Source organism: Pan paniscus, chromosome 4 (assembly GCF_029289425.2).
Source record: "Pan paniscus chromosome 4, NHGRI_mPanPan1-v2.0_pri, whole genome shotgun sequence".
Lineage (NCBI taxonomy): Eukaryota > Metazoa > Chordata > Mammalia > Primates > Hominidae > Pan > Pan paniscus.
Window position 1 is genome coordinate 88476876 of NC_073253.2, and position 26534 is coordinate 88503409.

At 37.7% G+C, this 26534-nt stretch overlaps 1 protein-coding gene across 4 annotated transcripts in view; it reads left to right on the top strand.

Moving 5' to 3' along the window:
* The window catches only part of CDH12 (cadherin 12), a 1103355-nt gene that overhangs the window by 974567 nt on the left and 102254 nt on the right, over positions 1 to 26534 (top strand). For all 4 annotated transcript variants that reach the window (XM_055112489.2, XM_055112491.2, XM_034960250.3 and 1 more), the window contains one exon: positions 24722 to 24841. In XM_055112489.2, coding sequence (XP_054968464.1) covers positions 24722 to 24841 — 120 coding nt within the window. The remainder of the gene's footprint in view (positions 1 to 24721; positions 24842 to 26534) is intronic.

A 26534-nucleotide genomic window follows, 5' to 3' on the forward strand; every position in this document is an offset into this window, starting at 1 on the left:
AATGAATCTTGCAAAACAAGTAGGCTTCCAAGTCTTTTATTTTTGTAACAATTACTAACCCAAATACCACCCTAAATTACTGTAGCATTTAACCATGGCAACACAGGAGAAACAAAACCTTAATATGAAATCAGAGTCTCATGCACAAATAAAGTTTTCTCTATCAGCTAAGAATATTTAAACAATATAATGTGTACAGTTATTACTACTTTGTAGACAGACACTTTCTATCATTACTTATCTGGATTCATAAGCACTTTTGCAAGTATTGCAAAGTCATGTGGCATCATCGTGCCTTTGAGTTTATGAAATAATCAGTATCAAGTTCACTTGCCTCCAGATAATGTGAACTGCTATAATAAGTTCTAGACTTTTTTAATGGATTTTCCACACATGATATCCATTTTTCTAATGGGTATCAATGCAGTCCTTTGTTTTATGAAAGCTCATGCTCTATCTGGTAATGGAAAGTAGAATTGTACACTCTTCTGTAGATTTAGCATGGCTTGAGGTGTCAGGATTGCCAAAATACTAATAATTGGTTTATTGCATTCTTTTGTCACTGCTCTTAAGATTTCTCTAGACATTTTTCATTTGAACCTGCTCCATTGATTTCTGTAACAGACAACAAAGCAGTGTCATCACTGCCATAACTATTGATGGGATATCGATATTGTAACTATTGACATTGAGCCTTGTGGCTGAATCAAGAGATCCAAAGGCTTGATTGAAAACTTCTAACATCAGCTGATCAAAAGTATTTTCTTAGCCAGACTTATTTGTTCCTTTATTAACTTACACAATAGACATGTATTAAGTACTTATTATATACCAAGCTCCGTTGTAGGTTCTGAGATTCCATAAATAAATAAATAGATAAATAAATAAATAAAGTAGTAATACTCTCTAGATGTTAACTTACAGACTTGTGGAAGAAACAGTGGAAAATGAGACAGGAAACAAGACACTCTGAGCATATGGAAATGAGTTTCTAGAAGTGGAGCTATTGAGGCCAGTCTTTAAAATGGAATGAAGTTTACCTGAATGAAAAAGAACACTCACGTTTTCTTCTTCTTTTTTTTTTTCTTTTCTGAGACAGAATCTCACTCTGTCACCCAGGCTGGAGTACAGTGGTGCAATCTAGGATCACTGCAACCTTCTCCTCATGGGTTCAAGCAATTCTCGTCCCTCAGTCTCCCAAGTAGCTGGGACTACAGGCAAGTGCCACTATGCCTGACTAATTTTTGTATTTTTAGTAGAGGTAGGGTTTTGCCATGTTGGCCAGGCTGTTCTCCAATTCCTGGTCTCCACATGATCCACCCTCCTAGGCCTCCCAAAATGCTGGGATTACAGGTGTGAGCCACCAGTGGCATGTGGCCTGAAAAAGAACATTTCTGATTTTGACAACAGCATGTATAAAGGGCATAATATGAAGTAGCCCTGAATCTTAGGGAACTCTATTATATTGAGGCAACATAAAGTAGACAGGGAAGAGATAAAGATAAGCCTGGAAATGTAGAGAGGCACATTTGTGAAGAGCATTGGAGACAGTGCTGAGGACAAAATTAAATTTACATTTTTGAAAGACAAACGTGGCTGAAGCAACAGGTGGATTGTAGGTTAAGACAAGCAATATTTGGATTATTAAATATTATAACACTATAACCTAGGTGAGAAATAGTAAACATTTCAAATAAAAGTAGTGGCAGAATGCATAAGGAAAACATTGTAGAAATGTTTAGTCAATGAAAGAGACTATACAAGATGTAAACAATAAGTGCTAAATAAAAGCTTAAAATGTCCTCAAGATTTATCCTGGTCTAGTTAAGAGCTAGTTTTGCTATTGAAGCAACCAGAAAGTATAAATGATGGTCAGGATTTAGTCACTGGGGCTAATATCAACAAGATTGTAGAGTTAGGCATGTAGAGTGAGAGACAAAATCAGGGTATATGAGCAGAGAGAGGAAAAGGAGTCTGTAAAGAATGCTAAGTAGTTATCAGAGACTCAGGGGGAGAGTCAAGAGTAAATGATGTTGAAGAAACCATAAAAAGAGACAACATGAAGAAAGAGATTTGTCTCAACCATTAAAATGCCCACAAAGGGCCGGGTGTGGTGGCTCAAGCCTGTAATCCCAGCACTTTGGGAGGCTGAGGAAGGTGGAACATGAGGTCAAGAGATGGAGACCATCCTGGCCAACATGGTGAAATCCTGTCTCTACTAAAAATACAAAAATTAGCTGGGCATGGTGGCGCGCACCTGTAGTCCCAGCTACTCCAAAGGCTGAGGCAGGAGAATCACTTGAACCCAGGAGACAGAGGTTGTGGTGAACCGAGATCATGCCACTGCACTCCAGCATGGAGAGAGAGCGAGACTCCGTTTCAGAAAAAAAAAAAAAAAAATGCCTGCAAAGAAGAAAGGTAAACGTAAGAAACACCATTCTCTCTTAGGAGAAAATATCAGTAAATTAGAAGCAGTAATGATAAGCTGAAGGAATGAAGTTTTGAGTCCAGAATGCTCCAATCATAGTACTAGGCTCAGGGGAAAGCAAGATTTCAATTAAGGTAAATTGCTGAAGGAAGCATTCTACAGAAGCATGACAATGAGTGAAGTTTGTGTCCAGTACTTCCGGGAGTACAATGCACTGTGGAAAGCAACTTGGGAGCCAGCACTAGTGGAAGAAACCAGAAGATGTAATTTACATGTATTGTTAAATTTAATCTTTGTTAATCTGTTTGTGAAATTCAGTTACAAATTTCCAGTTCTTAGATAAGAGGCTCAAAATTGTTACCCAAAAATTAAGTGGCAGAGCTCTGACTTTTTTTGGACAGAGAGCAAAAGACATTCCCTAGAGAAGAGGTTTACAGAAGCAGGGTGGTTAAATTTTAGAATGAAAAAAGGAGATGGCTATTAATCTCAAAGTTCAGACTACATACAGTAATTGGCACTGCTTTGAAAGTTTTGGACAGAGCAATGGTATATTCAAAACCCTGTAACCAAAAGATTAATCTTCATTTTGGGAAGAGTTCAGACACGATTCTGTTTCAAATTGTACAACAAATTACTGGAAGTAGGGAACTCTACCCATTCATTACAAAGTTGAAGAATTTAAACCATCATTTTGATGAGGGTTCACTAAGTGCCAGTTATTATGCTAAGAAATTTATATGCATTTTCACATGAATTAATGCATAAATAAGTTCCATGAGGTCCCCACTCTCTATACTCCCATTTTATATTTGAAGTAACAGAGGTTTAGAGTGTTTAGGTGACTTGCCAAAATCTTAATTTGGAAGTAACAAAAAATTCTAATGCAACTCAAAGTATAAAATACACACAAAATCTTTTAGAAATCGCCACACTGTCTTCCACAATGGTTAACTAATTTACATGCCCACCAACGGTGTAAAAGCGTTCCTATTTCTCTGCAACCTCGACAGGACCTGTTGTTTCTTGATTCTTTAATAATCACCATTCTGACTGGTGTGAGATGCTATCTCATAGTGCTTTTGTTACTGGGGGTTCTTGTTCTTAGAGCTCCCAAGATGGTGGCAGGCCGCTTCCAAGATGGTGGCAGGCCTTTTGTTCTCTGACCTGGGGTTCTTGTCCTCAAGGATTCCAAGGAATGAAACTTTGGCCCATGCATGAATGTTATAGCTCTATTAGGAGGAACCCCAGGCACTCAGCTGGCGCAGGAACAGTGTCAGGCCTCTAGCCCGATTGGGAACAGCAATGGGCACCGCCTGGCTGGATCAGAAGTGCAGCGGACACCCTTCCACCCTAGAAGGATGGAAATCAATGGCAGGTCTGGGACAGCTGCGAACAGCAGTGGTGGATGGCGAGCAAAGCTCAGCTCAAGCTGTAGCAAACACAGACCAGAAGAATGTGCAGTTGCAAGATTTAATAGAGTGAAAACAGAGCTCCCATACAATGGGAGGGGACTGAAAGGGGGTTGCCGCTCCCTGCTCAAATGTCTGGGGTTTATATCCCAATCATTGTCCCTCCCCCTGTGCTTTTGGTGATAGATGATTGGCTATTTCTTTACCTCCTGTTTTTGCCTAATTAGCATTTTAGTGAGCTCTCTTTACTAACTGATTGGTCGGGTGTGAGCTAAGTTGCAAGCCCCGTGTTTAAAGGTGGATGCAGTCACCTTCCCAGCTAGGCTTAGTAATTCTTAGTCAGCCTAGGAAATCCAGCTAGTCCTGTGTCTCTCAGTTTTGATTTGCATTTGTCTAATTATCAGTGATGTTGAGCCTTCCTTCATATGTTTGTTGGCTGCACAAATGTTTTCTTTTCAGAAGTGTCTGTTTATGTCCTTTGACCAACTTTTAATGGGGTTGTTTGTTTCTTCTTGTAAATTTGATTACGTTTCTTGTAGATTCTGACCCAGCAATCCCATTACTGGGTATATACCCAAAGGAATATAAATCATTCTATTACAAAGATATAGGCTTGCAAATGTTCATTGCAGCACCACTCACAATAGCAAAGACATGAAATCAACCCAAATGCCCAACAATGATAGACTGGATAAAGAAAATGTGGTACAAACACACCATGGAATACTATGTAGCCATAAAAGGGAATGAGATCATGTTCTTTGCAGGGACATGAGTGAAGCTGGAAGCTATTATCCTCAGAAAAGTAACGCAGGAGCAGAAAACCAAATACCGCATGTTCTCACTTGTAAGTGGGAGCTGAACACTGAGAACACAGGGAGGGGAACAACACTCATTGGGGCCCTTTGGGGGAGGGTGGGGGAGGGTGGGGAGGGAGAGCATCTGGAAAAATAGCTAATGCACGTTGGGCTTAATACCTAGGTGATAGGTTGATAGGTGCAGCGAACCACCATGGCACACGTTTACCTATGTAACAAACCTGCACATCCTGCACATGTCCTTCAGAACTTAGAGTAAAATAAAATAAAAAAAAAATTTTTTTTCTTAATTTTTTATTATACTTTAAGTTTTAGGGTACATGTGCACACTGTGCAGGTTAGTTACATATGTATACATGTGCCATGCTGGTGCACTGCACCCACTAACTCGTCATCTAGCATTAGGTATATCTCCCAATGCTATCCCTCCCCCCTCCCCCCTCCCCACCACAGTTCCCAGAGTGTGATATTCCCCTTCCTGTGTCCATGTGATCTCATTGTTCAATTCCCACCTATGAGTGAGAATATGCGGTGTTTGGTTTTTTGTTCTTGCAATAGTTTACTGAGAATGATGGTTTCCAGTTTCATCCATGTCCCTACAAAGGACATGAACTCATCATTTTTTATGGCTGCATAGTGTTCCATGGTGTATATGTGCCACATTTTCTTAATCCAGTCTATCATTGTTGGACATTTGGGTTGGTTCCAAGTCTTTGCTATTGTGAATAATGCCGCAATAAACATACGTGTGCATGTGTCTTTATAGCAGCATGATTTATAGTCCTTTGGGTATATACCCAGTAATGGGATGGCTGGGTCAAATGGTATTTCTAGTTCTAGATCCCTGAGGAATCGCCACACTGACTTCCACAATGGTTGAACTAGTTTACAGTCCCACCAACAGTGTAAAAGTGTTCCTATTTCTCCACATCCTCTCCAGCACCTGTTGTTTCCTGACTTTTTAATGATTGCCATTCTAATTGGTGGGAGATGATATCTCATAGTGGTTTTGATTTGCATTTCTCTGATGGCCAGTGATGATGAGCATTTTTTCATGTGTTTTTTGGCTGCATAAATGTCTTCTTTTGAGAAGTGTCTGTTCATGTCCTTCGCCCACTTTTTGATGGGGTTGTTTGTTTTTTTCTTGTAAATTTGTTTGAGTTCATTGTAGATTCTGGATATTAGCCCTTTGTCAGATGAGTAGGTTGCGAAAATTTTTTAAAAATAGCACATAAAAGAGGATTTATGGTCTCAAATTATCAAAATGCTTGGAGGATGAGCTTCCGGCAGGTTTAGTTGACACTCTATTTTTCTCCCCTGTGACTCTAAAGTTTGTGGCCTCTGGTCTGTGACAATCTTGGCAATCATCCACAGAGGTGTTGAAATGGCAATAGCAATTCCAGGCATCTGCACATCAGTGTCCAAAGGGGGTACAAGAGAATTTTCTAGAAGTTCCCAGCATATGTCTCTTCTGATTTTGTTGGCTTTAAGTAGGTTACATTTATACTTCTTAAACAAGCATTATTAGCCAGAAAAAAAGGGGGCAGAATTTGGGTTTGTTGCTTTATACCTAAGCCAATTGCCTCCATGAAATTCAATGTCTAATGTACATGGAGGTATAACGGAGATGGTGATATATTAATATAAATATGAACAGTTCATAGGATTAGGTGGGACTAATTTTTGGAGGATTGCCACACTGTCCACTAAAATTATATTATCATTACAGAATTGTAATAACTTGCACAAGATCATATATTTAATTACAGTGTTGATTTTAGGATTTAGTACTTCTAACTGCTAGTTTATACACACACATATATACTATATATGCATATGTGTAATACACATATGTATGTTTTTTTCTTTTACTTAAAACTACATAGAGAGATGCAGATAAATGAATAGGAAGATGATAGATAGATAGATAGATAATAGATAGATAGATGATAGGTAGATGATTGATATATAGGTAGATAGATGATAGATCGATAGATAGATAATAGATAGATAGACAGATAGATAGATAGATAGATAGATAGATAGATAGATAGATAGATAGATCTTACTCTTAACATGGCAGAGGCATCTGATCAAATCAAAATAAATAATGTTAGGTATGTAGGGTGTACATTAATCTCTAATTAGTCACAGTAACTGGTCCTTAACACCTTGGCCAAATACATTTGCATCAAAAGTGATTTATTTACCCTATAATAATATGATGCTACACAGAAAAAATACAAAGCTTACTGAATTATCGCTGAGAGCCCCTGAGTGAGTATATTCCACACTCAGACATTTCATCATTATTTCTATGGAATTTCCTAACAGCAAGTATGAAAATAATTTCAAATGACATTAGGTATAAAGAAGGCAACACTGTAAGTTGGAGTTCAATGTGTGTCACTGGACGCAGGCATTAGCATCTGTATTGATATTTATGGTACTATAGAATTCTTGGCACACAGCTGAGAGATAAAGTGCTCATAAAAATGGATTCACTTATCCATCAAAGTAGGTTTGAATCACAAGGTGTAAATATGTATAGTCTAAAATATTTAGGACAGATCTAAGAGGAAGGTTTTATAACCTTAGCGTGCTTCTGGGGCCTTGGACTGAATACCAAATCATAAGTTGCTGTCACAGCATTAGATGTGCTGGGGCTACTCAGGGCCCACGCTGAGCAAGGTCGGGGTGTTAAGCAGAGAAAAACCAAATTGGATGCTCTGATCTTAGAAGTACAGTTCAAGGAGGCATCATTTCTACTCTGGGGGATTTTTATGACATGTCTTTTCTAGTCCATCTTAAAGGTTTTCATTATTTCATGAAGACTTAACAAATGTATAATTCTTTTCCCTTGGGTCTCTAATGAAGTGATCCAATATCAGTATTATCTACTTGTTGGCATTTTAATATATTTTAAATATATATTCAAAACCTCCCTTTTCTAATACACAGAAGATAAATTCCAGATCAGTATTTGAATATTCAGGGGTGAGAGTTGAGGATAGGAGTCTTGCAAGTGTCACACTTTTGGAAGTCATACCCTACACGTGGTGCAGGAGAACAGAGATTGAGTATGTAGGTATTTGTATTATTTTATTTTATTTTATTTTTGAGATGGAGTTTTGCTCTTGTCGCCTAAGCTGGAGTGCAGTGGTGCAATCTCAGCTCATTGCAACCTCCGCCTCCTGGGTTCAAATGATTCTCCTGCCTCCCGAGTAGCTGGGATTACAAGCATGTGCCACCACGCCCAGCTAATTTTTTGTATTTTTAGTAGAGAGGGGTTTCTCCATGTTGGTCAGGCTGGTCGCAAACTTCTGACCTCAAGTGATCCACCCGCCTCAGCCTCCGAAGTGCTGGGATTACAGGTGTGAGCCACTGCGCCCAGCGGTGTTTGTTTTATTTTACATACCCTAGAATAACAGTACTACGTGGAAAACTCTATTATAATGCCTTTATATGTAAATATTAACACATTTAATACCACTAGAAAATTGATGCTATGTTTTTTCACCTTTTCTGCAAATGAGGGAACTAAAGCAAAGATAAATTTGCTTGAGACCACACAATTGTTTAATGCTTAATCTGGGATTCAGAAGTTAGGCCACAGAGACAAAGATTATAATCACAATGTCAAGCTATGCAGCCTCTCCTAATTGATAAGTTCTTCTAGGAGAATTCTTAGCCCTCACTATTCCAGACTCATCTTCAGAAATTTTTTAAAAAATTCTATTACCTGTCACACTGAAGAACAATTAAATTAAACTGTCTGATGAGAGCCCAAGAATTGGTGTTGTTAGTCATTCTTGTGGCTGGGAATGGTGGCTCATGCCTGTAATCCCAGCACTTTGGAATGTCGAGGTGGGTAGATTGCTTGAGCCTAGGAGTGTGAAACCAGCCTGAGCAACATGACAAAATTCTGTCTCTACCAAAAATACAAATATTAGCTGGGTGTGGTAGCATACGCCTATAGTCCCAGCTACTTGGGAGCCTGAGGTGGGAGAATTGCTTGAGTTCACCAGGTTGGGGCTGCAGTAGGCTGTGATTATACCCCTGTACCCCAACCTGGGTGACAGAGTGAGACACTGTATCAAAAACAAAAACGCACTAATTCTTGTAAAATACCTTATATGCTGTCCTGGCTGAAGATAAAGAGGATGGAGAAGCCATTTATGAATCTAAGCAAACACAGAAAGAGGACCCACAGAACAAAGCAGATCTTGTTGTTATAATCTATTTTGTACTGCTAAAACAAAATACCCAAGACTGGGTAATTTATCATGAACAGAAATCTACTTGGCTGACAGTTCTGGAGGCTGAAAAGTCCAGGATTGAATGGCTACATCTGGACAAATCTTTCTTGCTGTGCTATCCTATGGTGGAAGGTGAAACAGCAAGAATGCACACTCATGTGGAAATCACTTTTTTTCTGCCATTTTAATTCTATCCAGGCCCCCAGCTAATTGGATGGTCCCTGCCCTCATTGAGGGTGGATCTTCCTCACTCAGTCCACTGACTCACATGCAAATCTCCTCTGGAAACACCCTCACAGACACACACAGAAGTAGTGCTTTCCCAATTCTCTAGGTGTATTAGACCATGTTCACGCTGTTGATAAAGACATACCCAAGACTGGGCAATTTTCAAAAGAAAGAGGTTTAATTGAACTTACAGTTTCACATGGCTGGGGAAGCTTCACAATCATGGCAAAAGGCAAAGAGGAGCAAGTCACTTCTTACATGGATGCCCGTAGGTGAAGAGAGAATGAGGAAGACGCAAAAGCAGAAACCCCTGATAAAACAAACCATCAGATCTCGTGGACTCATTTACTACCAGAAGAACATTATGGGAGAAACTGCCCCCATAATTCAGTTTTCTTCCACCAGGTCCCTCCCACAACACATGGGAATTATGGGAATACAATTGAAGATAAGATTTGGGTGGGGACACAGAGCCAAACCATACCACTAGGTATTCCTTAATTCAGTCAAGCTGACACCTAAAATTAACCATCACAAATCCAACCCTTATTAACTTGGCACCCATATGCATTTCCTTAAGCCATACTTAATCTCCAAATAAAGACAATAGCAAGGTAATAATTCCCCCTAATATGATACAAGTATCCTTTGTACAATTAAAAATACTTTAATTCCTTCCCCTGAAGAGGAGATAAAGTCTTTGGGTGATGCTTACCCTTTGCCTAATGTCCCATAACTTAAATGCTATGATATAAAATTAACAATACTTAAAGACTAATATAAAATCAATATATTTTATATTTGATGATGAAAGAATAAAACATAAAGAAAAACAAATATTTCTTAATATATGTATAAATACACATAAACATATTCTAAAAATATAGAAAAAATACTTATGATAATTAGTCTTCATTTCTACAACTAGTCATGTGCTCATAGCTGGCATTTATTAACATCTTCTTCTACTTCCCGTTCTGTATTCCCTTTGCCTTCCACAAGTACATCAGCTGGTCATGGTTCTTTACAGGAAGGCTCTGGGTCATTCCTGGTCCTACATAGATTGAATTATTGTAACTTCCCATTGACCTTAATCATAGGGCATGATAATACTAGAGAAAACCTAAGGGATCTTCTGTATTCTAGACATGCTCTACCTTACCTCTATTGTGGAGTAGTAGTCCAATTTCACCTCACTATTCTAGATCAATCACCCCAGCCAAGATTATAACTCCCTTCTTAGACTGTTGACTTAGATGCATGAGGAGCCCAAAGTATCCTGGTGGCAGTCTTAGCTTTGAGTTTAATGGAATCACTGTTATGTGTCCTGGTGGAAGCATTCCTTTCTCTGGAACTAAGACCTGTAGGCCAGCAGAGCACAAAGTTGCAGGAACAAGAAGCAAAAATTTGTTAGTGGGTCACCAGGGGTAATGGTGAGTGGTGCCAATAATCCACCCTGGCCCTCAAAATTAATGTCCTTTTCACAATCAAATGCATTCATTCTACGCCAGTAGCCCCTAAAGTCTTAACTTGTTCCAACATCAACTCCAAAGTCCAAAGTCCAAAATTCCATCTAAACCAGATATGGGTGAGATTCAAACCGTGATCCATTCTGAAGCAAATTCCTCTTTAGTTGTGAGCCTGTGAATTTACAAGTTACCTGCTTCCAAAATACAATGGTGGGACAGGCATAGGATAGACATTCCTATACCAAAAGGGAGAGTTAGCCAAGAAGAAAGGGGTAACTATTCTCAAGTAAGTCCAAAGCCCAACAGGGTAAACAACATTAAGTCTTATAGGTAGAGAATAATGTCTGCACACATTGGGGTAGAATTTGGGCCCCCAAGGCCTCAGAAAGCTACACCCCTATGACTTTGCTGGGCTTGGTATACCCAGCACATCTTAAGGGCTAGAGTCTTATGCCTATAGCTTTCCCAGTTTGGAGTTGCATGCTGATGGCCCTACAGTTTGGTTTTTTGAGACCAGCTCTACTCTCAGGGATCCACTATGCTTTGTCTGGTTGGGGACTCTCTGACATGGTGTATCGGTCTGTTTTACACTGCCGATAAAGGCATACTGGAGACTGGGCAATTTACAAAAGAAAGAGGTTTAATTGGACTCACAGTTCCACATGGCTGGGGAGGCCTCACAATCATGGTGGACGGTGAAATTTACAAAAGAAAGAGGCAATTTACAAAAGAAAGAGGTTTAATTGGACTCACAGTTCCACATGGCTGGGGAGGCCTCACAATCATGGTGGACGGTGAAAGGCATGTCTCCCGTGGCGGCAGACAAGACAAGAGTGAGAACCAAGTGAAAGGGGTTTCCCCTTATAAAACCATCAGATCTTTTGAGACCTATTCACTGCCACGAGAACAGTATGGGGGAAACTGCCCCTGTGATTCAATGACCACCCACTGGTTCCCTCCCACAACATGAGGAAACTATGGGAGCTACAATTCAAAATGAGATTTGGGTGGGGACACAGCCAAACCATATCATTTCACCCCTTAAATATCATGTCCTCACATTTAAAAGCCAATCATGCTTTCCCAACAGTCCCCCAAAGTCTTAACTCCTTTCAGCATTAACTCAAAAGTCCACAGTCCAAAGTATCATCTGAGACAAGGCAAGTCCCTTCCACCTACGAACCTGTAAAATCAAAAGCAAATTAGTTACTTCCTAGATACAATGGGGATATAGGCATTGGGTAAATACAGCCATTCCAAATGAGAGAAATTGGCCAAAACAAAGGGGCTACAGGCCCCATGCAAGTTCAAAATCCAGCAGGGCAGTCAAATCTTAAAGTTCCAAAATGATCTCCTTTGACTACATGTCTCACATCCAGGTCACACTGATGCAAGAAGTGGGTTCCCATGGTGTTGGGTAGCCCCGCCCTGGCTAGACATCCAGGCATTTCCATACATTTTCTGAAATCTAGGCAGAGGTTCCCAAGCCTTAATTCTTATTTTATTTTATTTTTTTGAGACAAAGTCTCACTCTTGTCCCCCAGGCTGGAGTGTAATGGCATGATCTCAGCTCACTGCAACCTCTGCCTCCTGGGTTCAAGCCATTCTCTTGCCTCAGACTCCTGAGTAGCTGGGATTACAGGCATGCACCTCCACACCTGGCTAATTTGTGTATTTTTAGTAGAGACATGGGTTCACCATGTTGGCCAGACTGGTCTCGAACTCCTGAAATCAGGTGATCCACCCTTCTTGGCATCCCAAAGTGCTGGGATTACAGGTGAGAGCCACCGCGCTGGCCCAAGCCTCAATTCTTGATTTCTGTGCACTGGCAGGCTCAATACCATGTGAATGCTGCCAGGGCTTGAGGCTTGAACCCTCTGAAGCCATGGCCCAGAGCTGTACATTGGCCCTTTTTAGTGTCTGGGACACAGAGCACCATGTCCCTAAACTGCACACAGTAAAGGGACCCTGGGGCAGGCCCACAAAACCATTTTTTTTCCTCCTATACCTCCAGATCTGTGATGGGAGGGGCTGCCACAAAGGTCTCTGACATGCCCTGGAGACATTTTCTTCATTGTCCTTGTGATTAACATTTGGCTTCTCGTTACTTATGCAAATTTATGCAGCCAGCTTGAATCTCTCCTCTGAAAATGGGATTTTTTTTCTATCGCATTGTCAGGCTGCAAATTTTCCAAACTTTTATGCTCTGCTTCCCTTATAAAACTGAGTGCCTATAACAGCACCCAAGTCACCTCTTGAATGCTTTACTGGTTAGAAATTTCTTCCACCAGGTACCCTAAATCATCTCTCTCAAGTTCAAAGCTCCACAAATCTCTAGGTCAGGGGAAAAATACAGCCAATCTCTTTACTAAAACATGACAGGAGTCACTTTTGCTCCAGTTGCCAACAGGTTCCACATCTCCATCTGAGACCACCTCAGCCTGGATTTCATTGTCCATATCATTCACAGTGTTTTGGTCAAAGCCATTCAACAAGTCTCTAGGCAGTTCCAAACTGTCCCACGTTTTCCTGTCTTCTTCTGAGCCCTCCAATCTGTTCCAACTTCTGTTTGTTACCCAGTTCCAAAGTCGCTTCCACATTTTCAGGTATCTTTACAGCAGTGCCCCACTCTACTGGTACCAATTTGCTGTATTAGTCCTTTTTCACACTGCCAATAAAAACATTGGAGTCTGGGCAATTTACAAAAGAAAGAGATGTAATGGACTCACAGTTCCACATGACTGGAGAGGCCTCACAATCCTGGTGGAAGGTGAAAGGCATGTCTCACATGGTGGCAGACAAGACAAGAGTGAGAACCAAGTGAAAGAGGTTTCCCTTCATAAAACCATCAGATCTCATGAAACTTATTTACTACCATGAGAACAGTATGGTGAAAACCATCCCCATGATTCAATTATCTCACACGGTGTCCCTCCCACAACATAAGGGAATTATGGGAGCTACAATTCAAAATGAGATTTGGGTGGGGACACAACATAACCATATCACATGGCCTCACTCGTACAGATCTATAGGACATTGCCATAGCTGGGGCTGTCTGGGGTGAGTTTGCCCTTGTGACAAGTATGTGACTAGGTCCCGGGGGTTTCTGTGACATTCTTTTAACTCTAGGTGAAGGCTACCATGATCTTACAGCCCACTCACTCTGCATGCCTCCAGAATAAACACCCTACAGCCAAGGTTTACAGCTTGCACCTTCCCGAGTGGTGGGTCAAAGCTCCCCTGGGCCCACTTGAGCCATGGCTGGGGTGGCTGAAGAGCATTGTGCTGGAATGTGGGTAGCAGAGTCCCTAGATAGTTCTCAGCAGTGAGTCTGTGGAGGGCACTCTGGATCTATCCATGAAAACCATTCTGCCCTCCCAGAGCACTGGGCTTGTGATGGCAAAGGAAGCCTTGAGGTGCTCTGAAATGCCTTCTGAGTCTTTCAACCAGTGTTTTGAAGAATAGCACCTGCCCCCCTTCTTTCCATAGTAATCTTTTTAGCAAAGGGTAGCTTGGCCACCCCCTTAGTTTGATCTCATAAACACACTTTTCATTTATTAGATGGCTAGGCTAAAAATACTCAAAAATTTTACTTTCTGCCTTAATTTAATTTTAAGTTCTGTCTTTAAATCATTCTCTCCTCTCTCATTTTACTTCAAGTGGCTTAAAGAAGCCATGCAGCACACTAAATGCTGTGGTGCTTAGATATTTCTTCTGCTGAGTATTTTAGGTCATTGCTCTTAAGTTCTACTTTCCACAAAGTTCTAGGATATGAAAACAATTCTACCAGTTATTTGAAACATGAAATAGCGCTCTCTTTTTTGTCACATGCATCAGTTCTGAAAAAGATTCATGTCATTCTTCAAATAAATTTACATTAACTCTCCTCTGGTTTGTATTTCATAATCCTGTATGACAAGGACTACCTTTATTCCAGTTTCCAATACCTTTTTCTTAAGTTCCATCTCAGACTGCACAAGAGCAACCCTTATTGTTCATATTTCTATGAACATTCCAATTACAACCGCTTAAAAACTCTCTAAGAACTTTCAGACTCTACCTACATTTCTTTTCTTCTGAGCCCTCACCAGAATTTCTCTGAATACTGTGTTCATGGTGATCTAGGTTTTTTCATAGTTTGCTCCTCTAAATTCTTCCAGTCTCATCCATTACCCAGTTTCAAAGTCACTTTCACATTTTCAGGTGTTTGTTATAGCAACAACTCCAATTTGCATCAATTTTCTGACCAATTAGTCTGTTTTGTGCTCCTGTAATAGAATACCTAAGACTGGGAAGTTTATCATGAAGAGAATTTCATTTGACCTATAGTTCTGGAGGACAGGCAGTCCAAGATTGAGAAGTTTCATCCAGTATGGGCACTCTTTCTGCATGATTCCATGGGGGAAGGTAGAAGGGCAAGAGAGAACATACATGCAAAAGAGAAAATAGCTTTTCTTCCATCTTTTTGTTGTTGTTGTTCTATTTGGGCTTCCAACTGATTGTATGGTATCTACCCACACTAAGGGTGGATCTTCCTCATCCAATCCACTGACTCACATGCAATCTTCTCTGAAAACACCCTCACAGACACATCGAGGAGTAGTGCTTTACCAGTTCTCTAGGTATTCCTTAATTCAGTCAAGTTGACGCTTAAAATTAGCAAGCACACCCTTGTTTCAATGTCTTATAGTATTACATTCCTTTGTAGCATCTTACGTGCACACACACACACACACATATATTCTTTCTGTTTTACATTTCTCTGCTGCATAATGCCTTTTTTATATAATAGAATGTACAATTTTTAAATTTTATTTGAAAATAAATTTCAATTTTCTTTTGCATTTTTATTTTGAAAGCAACTTTAGTATATTTATAATTCTGAAATAAGAATTAGAAAATATAATTTTCCTAATTCTGTTTTATCTCTAGATCATAATGCAATGTATATACACAAGGCAAAAGTAAAAAGAAACTGATTTGCTACATGAAATCTCTCTCTTTTTGTTACATGCATCAGTTCTGAGAAACGTTCATGTTATTCTGCAAAGAAATTTACATTAACTCTCCTGGTTTGCATTCCATAAATTGGCTAAGTCTTCTTGCCTATGTGGTTTTTCTTAAAGTAATGCTGCTTACTTTTGGTTTTACTCTCTAAATTGAAAGCAGTGAAGTACATTAGAAAATTCAATATCAGCAGAACCCCCAATTTAGTATTGAAAATGACTCTAAAGATTATAACCAGCTACCAGGTCACTCTTTACAGAATTCTGTGTATTGTATTTCTGTCTTTTCTGTGTAAAGGTCTATGTGAGTACTATATATATCTAATCAATAAACATTTATTTTGGACTTAATGACAGATCTCTGCTAGGTGCTGGGTGTATAAAGATAAATATGATAAGGCTGTTGGTGTAAAAATGTTTTACTATAGTAAGAAAAAACATGTACTGAGTTTTAAAAACTCAAAATATTCTGAGTGTGATGAGATTATAGAGGAGTGAACAAATTATCTCTGTTTGAGATCAGAAATGAAAGAGTTTACACAAGTGACATGGACCTGGACATCAACAGTGAGGCAAATATCCTCCAGGTAGCAGAATCACCTGTTCAAGAGCACAGAGGCATGAAAGAGCCTCATCATAAACAGTAAATAAGTATGAGTAGTCACAGCATGGGGTCTCTGGCAGCACAGTTGGAATCTAATCTGCAAGGCACGTTTGAAATCTATTCATGTCATGCTGTTCATAACATGTCAATGAGTTTAGATGATTTTTTAAAAATAGGGATAGAAACCCATTAGAGTTTATGTGTTTTTGTTCTGTTTTGTTTATTTCCATTTTATTTTTGTAATCAATGAAAGTAATAGGATCAATCTTGTGAGTTGGCTGAAAGACTCCCATGTTCCTATGTTAAAGGAACTGAAGGGGCTGAAGGAGAAAGCAGACAGGATTCGTTTCAGCTTTCCAATTGTGAGAAGGTGAGGACCTCAACCTGTTAAGACAATCGCAGAGTGATAAAAAGCAAGAGCACATGCAATTACTAGAATATTCCTATACATATGAAAAATCTTAAAAATATTTTCTAGTGGCCATATATTAAATATAATCTGCTTATATTTATCTATTTTCTATGTCTTCCTAGCAAGTTTATTTAATACTTCCAATGGAAATAATACCTAGAATACAAAACTGTCATGCTAGAAGTAGCATTTTACAAAATAAATAATTATGTAACATACTTTTTTTATTGTTCATTGAAAGTAGCATCTGGTGCATAGTATACAAATGTAAATACTTATTGATTGAAAGAAGACATGAATGAATTAACAAAATTGATTGAAAGAAGACATGAATGAATTAACTATGACTACTTTAACTGAAACTGTGAGTTAGTGGGGCTCAGTTCCACTCTCAACTTGCTACCTTTTGGATGAGAATGTCTTTAAGTACCAATAAGAATGATTTTAACATCACTGGCCTTCAAGTATTGGATTGTAAAATGGAAACATTATGCCAGATGATTCTTAAAATTTATCCCAAGCTTTTATATTATTAGTCTTAATTAAATCAAATAAATAACAGATGATTATTACATGATACATAAAATAGCAGAAGCAAGCCCTCTGTAGTTATGTCATGAAATTAAGCTGGCTTGCCTGGTCTGGGCTTCAGAACCCACACACTCATTATATAGAAATTCAGAAGACTAAATAAACTATAAAACCCACATAAGTTTACCAAACACAACTAAAGGATAATACTTATTAAGGTATATATACCACACATGCACACATAGATATAAACACATTCACACAAAAGAAAACCATTTAACGTAACCATATAAAAATGAAACCAAATAAAGATAAGTTAGTAAATTAACCTTTCAACAGATAGACACAGATACAATACATGAAAAAAGTGGGTTAAGAAAGAGTGCAGCTTGTACACACACACACACACACACACACACACACACACACACTAGAAATGACCAAAATATACATGCTGTTAAAGTTCAAGCATAAAATAAAAAATACATATAATTAGGATATGGGCTGATGAGAATGTTAGAAAATATACCTTGTTGATAGGAATGTAAAGAAGTACAATTTCTGATAGTCACCTTGACAATACAGCTCAATATGTTGAATCTATATGCTTTTTGATCCAGCTGTGGCAATGGCAAGAATTTACTAATAGCAGAATTGTTTGTAATAGAGGAAATAAACAAAATCCTCTTAACAAAGTGTCTGCTGAAAGGAAATTGGTTAAAAATTGTGAGATGGATTTTTATGTGCTTTTATAAAATGCCTGTTCAATATATTTAATGAATAAAATAAGGTTCAAGAAATTACACTGGAAAACAACAAAATTTAATCACAGATGAAAATACTATGTAAATCAAATAGTCATTACAAATTGTAAAGTACTACTCACTTTGTTACATTCTCACTCAGTATATTTTTATTTTAGTTAAGCTTTCATGTAATTTTAAATTAATGCAATTGCACCATACAATAAGTATAAATTGTGTGCAAGTATACTAAATTTCTGTTTTGTATTGGGGAAAAATTAATGTGTAGTTAGTTATATCTCTTTCATGTTAATAAAAACTGAAATACAGGTTAGTGGGTAAGTATACTAGATAGGTAGAGATAATGAGATAAAAATAAATCAATGTAGAAAGGGTAGTTAAACCCCACAGGAGTCCTAACAGTGGCTTAAAAAGTCATACATGATCATTTTCTCTGCCACCTCTTCCATCTGATTTTTGATCGCAGTGAAGGTGGCTCTGATATTCCTGAGGTTTCCCTCAACACTTTCAGAACTTTTTCACCCAGAGCTGCCTCTGCATGGAATTAAAACTCACAGAAGCAGTGAGTAGAATGGTGGTGTATTAGGGTTCTCTACAGGGACAGAACTAATGGATCGATGTATGTACGAAGGGGGGTTTATTAAGGAGTATTGATTCACAAGATCGCAAGGTGAAGTCCCACAATCAGCCATCTGCAAGCTGAAGAGCAAGGAAGCCAGTTCAAGTCCCAAAACCTCAAATGCAGGGAAGCTAACAGTAAGCCTTCAGTCTGTAACTGAAGGCCTAAGAGCCCCTGACAAACCACAGGTGTATGTCCAAGAGTCCAAAAGCCAAAGAACTTGGAGTCTGATATTTGAAGGCAGGAAGCATCTAGCACAGGAGACGGATGAGGGCCAGAAGACTCAGCAAGTCAGCTCCTTCCACCTTATTCTGACTGCTTTATTCTAGCTGCACTGGCAGCTGATTAGATTGTGCCCACCTAGATTGAGAGCAAGTGAGCTTCTCCCAGTCCACTGACTCAAATGTTAATCTCCTTTGGCAACACCCTCACAGACACATCCAGTAAAAATAATTTGCATCCTTCAATCTAATCAAGTTGACACTATATATTAACCATCACAAGTCCACCTCTTGTCAACTTGAACCCATACACATCTCCTGAAGTCATACATAATCCCCAAATAAAGACAACAATAAGGTCATAATTACACCTAACTTAACAAAGCTATCCCTCATACAACCCGAAGCACAATAATCCTTAACCTAAATGCTATTACATAAAGTTAACAACACTTAAATGTTGATATGAAATCAATAAATCTTGTGTCACATGATAAAGAAAATGAAGATATTTTTCTTAGTACAAATGTATACATGCACAAACATATTCTTAACAAAATAAAGGAAAAGTATTCATGACAATTACAGTACTCATTTCTGCAACAAGTCACGTGGTCGTGGCTGGTATAGATGATGACCTTCTTCTACTACCCATTCTGTATTCCCTTTTTCTTCAGCAAGCACCTCAGCAGGTCATGTTTTTTTTTACCTGGTGGAGTGACCCAAACCTTCATTTCTGAAGAGTCTGGGCCAATTGTATCTGCCTGGATTGGGTGGTTGTAGTTTCCCATTGATGTTAATCACAGGCCATGGTAATACTAAGAGATGCCCTAAGAGATTTCCTGTATTCCACACATACTCTTCTTTACCTCCATCGTGGAGTAGTAAACTGATTTCACCTTGATAATCCAGGTCAATCACGCCAGCCAGCACTGTAACTCCCTTCTTAGCCTGTTGACTTAGAGTTAACAGGAGCCCAAAGTGGCCAGGTGGCAATCTTAACTTCCAGTTTAATGGAATCATTGTTGTATCTCCTGGTGTCAGCATTTCTCCCTCTGGAACTAAGACTACTAGGCCAGCAGAATGTAATGTCGCAGAAACAGGAAGCAAGAAGTTTGCTAGTGGATCACTAGGGGTGATGGTGAGTGGTTCCGTGTCCACACTTTGATTTCTGGACTGGTGAATCCTGGCTATGCGAGAAATGGTACCATATATTGGACACTGATTCAGAGTATATACAGCCTTCTGGAGAACTGATTGGATTGAAGGCAGAACCAGGTGGAGGTAATCAGATCATGGAGGCGGTTTCCCCCATGCTGTTCTCATAATAGTGAGTGCGTTTTCATGAGATCTGATGGTTTTATAAGGGGCTTTTTCCCCTTTGCTTGGCACTTCTTCTTCCTGCTCCCCTGTGAAGAAGGTGCCTTTCTTCCCCTTCACCTTCCCTCCTGATTGTAAGTTTCCTGAGGGCTTTCCAGCCATACTCAACTATGAGTCAATTAAACCTTTTTTCTTTATAAATGACCCAGCCTCTGGTATTTCTTCATAGCAGTATGAGAACAGACTAATACAGGTGGTTAGGGGAAACTGAGTGACTAGGGAGATGTTGCTCAAAGTATACACAATTTCAGTTAGACAGGAGAAATAAATTCTGGACATCTAGCACACAACATGGTGACTCCAGCTAATAGGAATATATTGTATTCTTGAAAATTGCTAGGAAAGTAGATTTTAAGTGTTCTGACTACATAAAGGGATACATATGTAAGGGAATCCATAAGTTAGTTAGCTCAGTTTAGTCATTCCACAATGTATACATATTTCAAAACGTGCTCTATACAAGAAATACATACAATATTATCAAGTAAAGAATAAATAAATTAGGGGGAAAAGGAAAGTGCAAAAAATTATTCAGGTCTCTACATAAATGAAATTTTACAAAATTGCTTTTCCTGATTACCATATAAAATCTCTCACCTCGAATCTGTTTCTCCTACCATTCCCCTTTAGATAATATATAAGATTTCAAGAGTTGGTCTCTCAATTTTGTTCAAGGTGTTTCCCTAGCACCTTGGACAGTGTGCCTGGCACTTCATATACTAATTAACTTGAGTGGAGTAATTACAAACTATTAAACCGTTCTGTGCATTTGTGTCTGTGTAAATGTATTGTCTGACCATATAAGATATTACATGTATGAATTCTCAAATGTATTGTCTGACCATATAAGATATTATATGTATGAATTCTCAAAATTGAATCTAAAAAGTGAAACATTATATTTTTTATTAGTGTTTTCAACATAAATTGGACAAAAAATATTGACTCAAATTTAAGTTAATTCATCTAGGTAATGTATGCTTGTTTAATAAGTCTATCAGAGTTTTATTATGATATGAATGTTTGCTTGCAAATTACTGAGATTACATTATGCTATGACTATAATTTTACAACATAGAAATAAATTATGCTTTACTAAGTTGTTAAATTTCCACATATAGTTAAACATATACATATCTGTATACTAAAATGATATGTTATGAACTGACTTGAATCCTTCTGAAATTCATATGTGGAAGCTCTAATCATGAATGTGACTGTATTTGGAGATAGACCCTTTCAGGTGGTAATTAAGGTTAAATGAAGTCCTAAGGCTGGGTGCTAATCCAATAGAAGTGGTGACCTTATAAATAAAAAAGGGAGATACACCAGAGAGGAGCTCCTCTCTCTGTCTCTCTCTCTCTCTGTCTCTCCCTCTCTCCCTCTCTCTGTCTGAGCACAGAGGAAAGGTCATAGGAGAACACAGTGAGAAGCCAGGAAGAGAGGTCTCATCAGAAACCCAATTTTTCTGCTCTTCGATCTCACACTTCTTGTGTCCAAAACTGTAAGAACGTAGATTTCTATTGTTTAAGACACCCAGCCTGTGGTATTTTGTTATTGCAGCCTGAGCTGACCAATACAATATCCAAATCGGATCTCATGTGAATTCTAACTCATAGTCATTTAAATGTTAGTGATCACTTATTTAGTTGGAGGTTGTATCATGTGGGCATCTCCTGATGCCTCTTCATCATAGTTCTGTCATACTCAATGATCAGTTTCTCTGTTCTTTGCTTTATCATAGTTTTATAAATATTTATTCCCTTTGAGTGACAGTATAAGATATAGAATATAGTTATTACTATAAAATAACTTTTAATGCTGGCTTTGTTACTAAATATACACTAATTTGTTACTGATCAAAGCAGTGTTATATGGGAACTTGAAGTGACTTGATACTCTCCATTGCAAATTCTGCACTCTGGCCCTGACCACTTATACAAGAGTGTTTTCTCTATGAGCTGCATTCTCTCTGCAGATATAACCATTTAGAGTGGTTATATTGTCATCCCTGGATTCAAATGATAAGAGAATAAATTTCAAGTTCACTGCTACATACCTACATACAAGACTACTTCAGATTCTGTGCAAATCATTGACTGTATTATTTCCTTGTGGCACATTAAACATGCCCCAACCATAACCTCCTGCTCTTACCTCCTGGGTATTTAGTGTTTAATAGTGTCAGGAACAGCTGGTGTGCTATCCAAGCACTGAAAAAGGTAGTCCTCGGAGATTTGCATGCTCCAGGCAATTGACCGAGACTTCTTAATGGAAAGAGTATGAAATCTCTGTCTTTTGCATGAGTTTGGTGACAGTCATCAAGCAGCTGACAAAAGCTGCTATCGTGGTGTTTACTTCCATTCTTGTAAACACCCAGAAAGGCAATCTTTAAGAACTTTTGGAGAATTTACATTGGAATCTGCTCTTTCACTAAAGAAGGATTAACCTATACTGTAATTCAGTGGACAATTACTTTTAATTCTATAGATACAGCTGAAGAAATATGATAGGAATGCAGTTATTCTTGCTATCCAGTGATCCTTTTAAGTAGCACAAAGTGGGGTTTTATGAAAAAATATTTGCAACTTCGATGCATTAATGAAGTATTTTCCAATTCACTCCTTTAAATATTTGAGCTGTAAAAATAATTAATATAAACCATTTAATACAACTATTAGAAGAACATATTTGTTCAGCATAGTGGAGGTTCATGTAAACATTAAAAACAAAAATGTGAAAGTAAAGACAATACGTGTTCATCTTTATTTTCCCGACTATACATTGCAATATGGTATTAGTTTGGCAAATTTTATTAATGTTTTTCACTAAATATTTCTTATTTCTCAAATATTTTAATTTCCTATTTGTAACTAAGTATAATACTTTTATTTTCCTCAAATATACCCAACATGTAGAACAATTTATAGTTTTTCAATTGTAATATTTATATCCAGAATTAGGACAGTAGTGAATATTTGTAGACTTTGCCTATATAACACATGTATAGTGGAGGGATAGTAAACATCCTGATGAATATTCTGGGGGAAAATGCTGTTGGGAAGAGAGGACTTTACTCTTAATAAACTGTTGATTTCTACAGGATTATAGAAAGGTAGTTTTAATGAATCTTTAATACAGATACCCAATGCTGGGTAGAAATAAACATTGGTCAAATTGTGTTTAATGATAGTGATGATGTTGATGATGATGATGGTGATGATGATGGATAATATTAGTCTTCACTCCTGACTTCCTAGTAATGTTTATCTACATTCTCTCTAAAAGTTCCCTCTAAACGTTTCTTTTCTTGGGAAAGGCTGCTGTAATATATTTTTCCTCTGTTAATATAGCCAAGATTCACTCAACCATTTTAAACTGAAAGACCTTGGCATTGAATGTCTACAAAAAGTTATTGTTTCTTACTCTTGTCACAACCCTAACATTTTATTAAAAGAAAATGGTAGAAATGAAAAAGTAATTCATTCTTTTAGCTTCTATAGTAATCTAGGAAGACATGGTTTGCTCCAAATTTGTACTCTTAGAGAAAAGGCTGAATGAGTAATGGAATGAAAAGGAACAATCCTATTTTCACTAAACAGAACAGTTACTTTGAGTGCCTCCAGCAGATTAAGGGAGTTCTTCTCACTGCATAACTTTGGATGTACATGTGTATGTGTGTATATACACATATATATACATATATACACATATATACACATACACATATACATATGTCTATTGTATTTGCTACAATTTGGGTACTTTTGATTTCACTTTGTTCTGAACTCAGAATAGTAACATTGAACAGGACATTAGGAAGAGATACTCACTTTAAAAGTTTTTAGAGACTGATTTCAATATGCTTATGAACAGATAAGGAAAATACAAAGAAAAGCTCCCTTCAACTTCTTTTAGTACAGAAAAAATATACCCATGCCAAAAAAAAATTAGGAAAGCTGCAGATCATTTGACTGTTTGTGGTGTCTTCTTATGTCACTGAATCTTTTGGTTAATTCAATCTTGAGGCAAAGAAGTGCTCTTATAACTATTTTGCAATTATTTATGGTTTCTCAATTTCTCAAATATTCCTTTTCTAATTAAAGGCTTCCTGATGCTAGTAGGTAGTTGTTAATTTTTAAATTGCAATTGCAAATTACTTAACAACCTCTAATGTTCAGTACACTCTAAACCTTTTAGCCTCTCTATTGATATCCTAATCATAAAATTAAAACATCAATAGTAAGCAGATGAGCTAATATAAGTGGTGTCCATGCTTTCTTTGGTGTGCCAATCAATAAAGGTATCACGATGACTTTCATTTCAATGATCCAGCTCCTGGAACTGGACACAACTTTTAAAATGCATATTTAAACTTATGATTTGCACTAACTATATCATTGCTCAACATTTTGGTTATAATGGTTAAACTATCCTCAGTGACATCATGTACTCATGGTTTACTTGACATAGGTCAAATACCAAAGGAAAATCGAGTCCAGCAGATAAGAGTCATGACCTTGAAAGTAGTAAAACAAAAATGCTAGAGTGATATTGTCTTATTTTCCAGGTGCATATGTACTCCAGGTCAAGGCCACAGATGCAGATGACCCGACCTATGGAAACAGTGCCAGAGTCGTTTACAGCATTCTTCAGGGACAACCTTATTTCTCTATTGATCCCAAGACAGGTAAATTTTTTATTAGAGGAAACATTATCACCAGCCCTTCAAATGTTTAAACTTTAATTAAATCTTGGCATGGGGAGTTGCATATTCTAATATAGCCATAAAGCTTCAGTGCGATGCGCATTAAGCAAAGAAGATGGGATCTTTCCTTGCTGCTGAAGAACGATTTCCATTTAAGTGAATTTTGTGTAAAATAAACCTTTTAACATACCTTTATAAAGTTCAAACTTGTTAGGTAAGCAGTCAATGTTGGTCTTATTTAAAATTTTCAAAAGTCTACTTTAAAACAAATTCTTCCAGCTATAATAGCTTTTCATTTCATATTTATTGGATGGGTTCAGTTATACTTAGTTTTGGGCTTTAACAATACATGGTAACATCCTGGAGCTTCTATTGCTATATATATAAGGGTTATGAATGCTTGGTTTAGATTAATAGAGACTTATGCTTATAGTGGGAGAAAGGAGAGACTTGACAATCTTGCAATACCAAAATCGTTGATTTTGTTTGCCTATATCTTCAAATCCAGTCCCATCGTTAATTGAAAAATAGCAGTTTTCAAATTCAAATACAATATGAGTAGCATAGGAAGGGCAGGAGGCTATGCATGTGGAATATTTTGTCTTTCCTTGTAAATAAATGAGGTCACTCTATTTCTAAACAATCAATATCTGAATGTTGAATACTTTGCTAAGAAGACTCGACCACTTCACCGATGATCAAAGTAGGCCTTCCATGTCACAGTTGAAGCAGAAACCCCACAATGATGGTTATTTTGTCAATTCTTATACACTACATTAGAACATATTGCAAATTGAATTTAATATGATGTATTACGTGAACTTAAAATAATGGAAAACTGTTCTCATATGGAACTAATAAGTTACCTTTTAAATTTGTAAATTGATTTTTAAATACCAACATGCATTTGAGAAGTATACGTTTCAGACACTATACATTCAAATAAGTTAAACATTTTATAATTGATACTTCCTGAGAGGTATGTGTAAAAATCTGGTATACGAATTAGATATAAGTTAATTAACAATTAATTATGTATTAATGTTGCCTGGAAACATAAGGTCTATTGATGTTTCTTAACAAAAGTTGAGGTGCAAAATCTGCAAAACTTTTTGTCAACTGAACCTGCCATTCTCTCTTAATTTCTTATCTTCCTCATTAAACCAATAGGGGCCAGAAGTCATCAAAAAGTTAAAGGACTAAAACAGGGAGTCACTCCGTTATGTAAACCTGAAAAGAGGGTAGAGTTTAATAAGGACAGCATCAGTCCTTCGAGAACTCCACTAAGAAGGGAGTATCAGTACTGAAGAGAATCCAGAATGGCTTAGGACAAAGAAGCTCCTCTGATTTCGATAGAGTTTTGGAGAATAAAAGCCAGTCTGTCAAATGTTAAAAGTGAGTGCATGATGAGAAAATTACACCTTACCATACAAGTGATTTTTTCAAGAAATATGGCAGTAAAGATAAGAAAATGTTTAGCAATATCATCTAAAAGGAAGTTTTGTGATTATTTTTTAGCTGTGAAAAAAATCTTATATATATTTTTGTAGAAAAGGTGGGTAAATTGAAAATAAAAAGAGATTGGGGAAGTTGTTCAATGAAGTTTATGATCCTACAGTGTTCCGGAGGAATTAAGAAGGCCTGGACAATAGGCTGAATATATGAAAATAATAAA